The sequence below is a fragment of the Scyliorhinus torazame genome, chromosome 4 (assembly GCF_047496885.1).
Source record: "Scyliorhinus torazame isolate Kashiwa2021f chromosome 4, sScyTor2.1, whole genome shotgun sequence".
In the NCBI taxonomy this organism is placed as follows: Eukaryota; Metazoa; Chordata; class Chondrichthyes; order Carcharhiniformes; family Scyliorhinidae; genus Scyliorhinus; species Scyliorhinus torazame.
The window spans coordinates 54425798-54431484 of record NC_092710.1 but is presented as its reverse complement, the minus strand read 5'-3'; the positions used below and the strand labels follow the sequence as shown (position 1 = coordinate 54431484).

Sequence of the window (5687 nt, the reverse complement as noted above, 5' to 3'; positions counted from 1 at the left end):
CCCTGAGTTTTTATACAGACTAATCAAAGGCATAGACTATAAAATGAAGGAAATTGCCACTGTATTATTTAATTACAGGAATTGGACCTCATTCACGCACAATTCAGGATTTAAGGAGCAGCCAGAGCTCCAGAGCAGTCATCCTAATTTGCAGTGAATGAACAGGGCTGAGGCTCATTTAAAGGCGAAACAGCGGACGTGCATTCTTCAGTAAATGTATTTACTCTCAGTCAAAGAATAAGTGATGAGTTGGAGAATCTGTGCCAGTAATTTCCTGAAACTTTTCAGTGCTTTCTCTGATGTTCGAGAAAAAAAAATCATCAGATATTGATTCTGAATTGGGTTGTTACCCACTCTCTTTGTATAGACTGGGTTACAATAATCTGGGAGATCCAGGAGTGAAACTACTGTCTGTGGCTCTGACGAATCCGGACTGTAAAATACAGAAAATGGAGTAAGTACCAGACTGTGAGAGATTGTAATAATTTGTAATAACTGGGTGTCTGACATTGCATATTATTATTTGTATCTATAATAGTGTTATCAGTACTCACTGGTGATTTACTATCACGCCTGCTATTTTTCCCCTTACTTCCCTTTCTCATTTTAATCTTTGTATCTGATCCTCAGGCTCTATGATAATGCTCTCACACATTCCTGTACTAAGGATCTCGCCTGTGCTCTCAGTATAAACCAGTCACTGACGGATCTGAACCTGGGTAATAATAAACTGGGAGATTCAGGAGTGAAACAACTATGTCTGGCTCTGGGGAATCCTAATTGTAAAATACAAAAACTGGGGTAAGAAACACATTGTGTGAGATTATGTTTATGATAGCTGCTGTTAGACACCATATATTATCAATTTCAGTAATGTTTTTAATAAACATTATAGTATTGGCATCAGTAACAAAGTTATCATATCTACTAAGATGAATGTAGGAAATTCAGAAATATTGTATTATACGTATTTGGTACAGTAAGGGTTAAACCCCTGGGTTAGTCTGACTGCTGCAGTAGTGATTTTAAAGAATCCTAGTTCACAAGGCTTTGTGGCTACAAGAGCTGCAATTAAAGCATCGTAAACGTTTGGGATAATGGACTTTTGTTTATATTAAGAAGGTTCCCTGGGGAGAAGATAATTAGATACATTGTGTTCAGCCTAGTAAGATTGAGGCTAATGGGAGGAGCCAGGGGTTGAAGCAGTCAGGTGTTGAGGTTTTCAGGGTTAGTTTTTGGCAGGAAGGTAAGCTTCTGAAAATACAGCCAGAGATTCTGCATTATTCTGACAGGGTGTCAAGTCTCTTTCTTTCAAGCAGTCTCAAAAGATCTCTGTCTCAAAGTGGTTTACCAGAGACATCTGTTTACAGCATGTATTCCTGAGTTTGGCAACTGTATTTAAAAGTGGATTTTGGCTTGAGATGCGTATTGTTTGAGTGGAAATAAAGATAGCAGTTAAGGGTTATTGTATTGATAAGCATTGTTTAACTGGTAATTGAAAGCTATTTGTCTTCCTAAGATTAAAATTATGAACACTGTGGTATGAATAAAGTTTGTTTTGACATACCATATCCCTAATCGTGCATGGAATCACTCCTGGAGCGAAATTCTCCCCATGTCTGCGTGGGTTTCCTCCGGGTGCTGCAGTTTCCTCCCACAAGTCCCGAAAGACATGCTTTTTAGGTGAATTATGCATTCTGAATTCTCCTTCAGTGTACCCGAACAGGCGCCGGAGTGTGGCGACCAGGGGATTTTCACAGTAACCTTATTGCAGTGTTAATGTAAGCCTACTTGTGGCACTAATTTAAAAAGTGTCCTTTCGTCACAGTCTTACAGATTAAATAAAATATTGGAGTTTCGGTCCGCTCTCCGAGCAGCTGTTGGGGTCTGGTCCGGGGTCATAATACTACCTTTTGTGTCAGTAATAGTGTGATTAATAAACACTGTACATTATTAATAGTTTCAATAATCATGTTGCGGATAAATACTGGGGATTTACTCTTGATTTCTGTTATTTATCTCCCTGATACGCAGACTGGGAGCTGTCGCTCTCACAACTTCTTGTGCTGAAAGTCTTGTCGATGCTCTCCGTACAAACCACTCACTGACAGATCTGGACCTGAGTGTTAGTAATCTGGGAGATTCAGGAGTGAAACTACTGTCTGCGGCTCTGAGGAATCCGGACTGTAAAATACAGACACTGAAGTAGGTACCAGACTGTGTGAGATTGTGATTCTAACAACTGAATATCTGACATTGTAAGTTATTAGTATCAGTAATAACGGTGGTAATAAACTCTGTGTATATACACTGATTCCTGTTGTTTCTCTCTCATCCATCAGCCTATGGAGTGCAGGCCTCACAGATTCTTGTGTCGAGGATCTTGACTCCGCCGTCAGTGAAAACCGGTCACTGAAAGACCTGAACCTGGGGTCAAACTCATTCACAGACCAATGTGCTCCTGCTCTCCAACACCTCACACTGACCTGCAGGAGTCTGCAGCGGATGTTGTAAGTGATTGTGTCACCAGTTAATGCAAGAAATAAAACATAAAATGGATTTAGTAGATTTATAGTTAATATTTATTGTTACTAGAAAAATATTAATTCCAGTCTCCCTGTTATTTACACTTTTGGTCACTCTATTTCATTCCTATTAAATCTTTAATCTGTTTCAGGCTGCTGGAGAATCTGTTCAGTCCAACCACAAAGAGGCACCTGAGGGCACTGCGGGAATCCAGATCCAGACTGAGTGTGATAGTGTGAACATTTCAATTTATAAACATCCTCGCTCTCATCCTGTGAACATGTTTCTCTGATTCCCTGTCCCTCCCCTTTAACCGGCCGGGCTCCAGGTTGAAATCCTATTGGCCGTTTCCCAGTTTCCATCTGGAGCTGAGTGAGTGTCATCTCCCATTGTGACATCAGAGGCCCAACAACAGGGTCACCAGACTCCGCCTCCCGGCCCCACAGCGCTGCTTCTGCAGGAGATCCGGGGCTGAATGTTCCCCAATGGGACACTGGGGAAATGTACAGGCAGGAAGGACCCAGGGTGAAGATCAGTCTAAGCTCCAATGCGACACTGACAATTGCACTCTTTATTCCTGGGTTCTTACTACATGGGTGGAATTGTACGGTAACATTTCAAAGTTCATGGGTGGAGATTTGATTTAGGGTTGTTAGTAGATGGAGGTTTTTGTGGTAAGATGTGGGCGGTGATTAAGGAGGATATGGAGTTGAATCAGAATGGGGAGGTATCAGCGGCCATTTTTTGGGTAGCACTGAAGGCAATGGTCCGAGGGGAAATTATTTAGTTCAAGGCTCGTGCGGATAGGAAAAGGAGGGAGGAACATAACCGTCTCGTGAGCGAGATAGTGGAGGTGGACAGGGAGTATTTGAGGGTGCCTGCTGCGGAGGGATTGGCGAGGAGGAAAAGGTTGCAGGGGCAGTTTGACAGATTGACAACGGGGAAGGCGGCAGGGCAACTGTGTAGGGCAAGAGGCGTGCAATATGAGTATGGTGCACCAGCTGCGGAGGCAGGCCATGTCCAGGGAAATATTGAAGGTACGGACTGGGGCTGAGGATGTGGTGTTGGAGCTGGGGAGATAAACAAGCGCATTTAGGGAGTACTGCCATGGGCTTTACGAGGCGGATCTAGGGGAGAGGAGGTGGACATGGGGCAGTTTCTGGACAAGCTGGAATTTCCCCAGGTGGAGGAAGCAAAGAGGCAGGAAGTGTTCGCCAGTCTGGACGAGCTAAGGGAGAGGGTAGAGTTGCCGAGTGGGCATGAGTTCAGGTATCTGCAGGTTGGGGACTTTGTGCAAAAGGTCGGGAGGGGGTTCCCTCGGTTGCCAGGATACACCCTGCTGGAGCGACTGCTGCTTCTGGATGTGGAAGGGGAGGGAAGAATTGGGGATACATACAAGTGGCTGGAGGAGCAGGGAGGCGAGCGGGTGGTGAAGATCAAGGAGAAATGGGAAGGTGAGTTGGGAGGTGAGATCAATTGGGGAGTATTGAGTGAGGCACTGCGTTGGGTAAATGGGACCTTCTCCTGTGCAAGGATGAGTCTGATACAGTTTAAGGTGGTGCACAGGGTGCATATGACATGGGCGAGAATGAGTGGGTTCTTCCAGGGGGTAGCAGATGAGTGTGAGAGGTGTGGGCAGGGGCCAGCGAATCACGTGCACATGTTTTGGGGTTGTGAAAAGTTGGGAAGATTTTGTGTGGAAGTGTTCATTGTGGCAGGATAGTGAAGTAGGAGGTGGACCCGGGCCCTTTGATGGCGATATTTGGGGTTTCAGAGAATCCGGAGTTCATGGAGAGGAGGAAGGCCGATTTCTTGGCCTTCGCCTCTCTGACTGCACGGCGGCGAACGTTGCTGGAGTGGCGGTCGGCATCGCCACTGGGTGTAGCACCTTGGTTGGGTGACCTGTACGACTTCCTGCGGTTGGAGCAGATAAAGGATGAGTTGAGGGGCTCTGCAGGGGGGTTTGAGAAAAGGCGGGGGGTGTTTGTGACCGTATTTGAGGAGCTGTCCGTCGCAGGGGTGGGGGGGAGAAATTTGTCCAGACCGTATAGTTGATTGCTGGGAAGTATGTTTCCCGGGGTATTTATTTGCTGTAACCTTTTTGATACATGTTTGTAATAAAATACATTTTAAAAATATATAATTCTAAGTTCATTTGTGGCCGGTTTTGCGGGGAGTTTCCATCCAGTTCTGCCGGCGAGTTCCCCACCACTATCAAATGACACTTGGTCACTTTTTTGGGCCCTGTGGAGTTTCTCTCCAGTTTAGCCCACACTTGCGATGTAAATCCTGCCCATTGTGGGTGGGTCACTTTTGAACACATCATATTAAAGCGACAAAGTTCCAGAGATTGGTGCACCAGGATGGGATGGCCCACTGAGAGGAGAAATGGGGAAGGTGTCGAGGGACATTCTGCTGTTCATGACCTTTTATAGTGTTTACTGATTCTAAATTATCCCTGTTTCTGACATCAACATGGGGACTGGTCTGGTGTCACCGTGAAAATTAAACATTAAATAGATGTGGAATTTTTTAAACAAAATCACTGGGAAATGCAAATCCTGCGATTGTGAAAGTGCAGAGGGGCCAGTGAACGGCCTTGTTGTTACCTGTAGTCATGCGACTTTGTATAATGATCTACACTTAGAAATGTTCCTGACTTTGCGACACTGGACCTCTTTTTTAAAATAATCATTTTTATTAATGTTTACAATTTGACACTGGACAAGAGATGAATGAAATGGTTATTATTTACAATTTACACGTTCCTTTTCGGCACCACCCTCTCCACCCACCCCCCCCCCCCCCTCTCCACCCCCCAATTTGTCTTCCCCCTCCCCCCTCCCCTTTTCTACTGTCTCCGGGTCCTATCTTTGGCTCTTCCCTTCGCTGTAGATGGTTTGTTTGGCTCTTATCGCTTTGCGAGGGGCCCCCTGGTCCCCGTGTTGGTCTCTCCCTGGGCTCCCTCCTGGCATTTCCTTCGGCTTCTCCCCACTGTGCCCCCCCCCCCCCCCCACTCGTCCCTGACTGCTTTCTGTGACCCTGTTGATTCCCATGATTCGCCCACCCCAACCCCCCCATTCTATCTGTTGGCTTCAAACAGGTCTTGGAACTCTATTATGCAAAACGTTATTCCTTTTACATTTTCTATTATCCAGGTA

General features: G+C 45.4%; 1 protein-coding gene across 1 annotated transcript in view; it reads left to right on the top strand.

Moving 5' to 3' along the window:
• The window catches only part of LOC140411352 (NACHT, LRR and PYD domains-containing protein 3-like), a 34314-nt gene extending 29816 nt beyond the window's left edge, over positions 1-4498 (top strand). The window contains exons 3-7 of the mRNA XM_072500473.1: positions 368-454; positions 631-801; positions 2035-2205; positions 2343-2510; positions 2678-4498. Of these exons, the coding sequence (XP_072356574.1) occupies positions 368-454; positions 631-801; positions 2035-2205; positions 2343-2510; positions 2678-2765 (685 nt within the window). The 3' untranslated portion in view covers positions 2766-4498. The remainder of the gene's footprint in view (positions 1-367; positions 455-630; positions 802-2034; positions 2206-2342; positions 2511-2677) is intronic.
• Positions 4499-5687: the final 1189 nt, after the last annotated feature.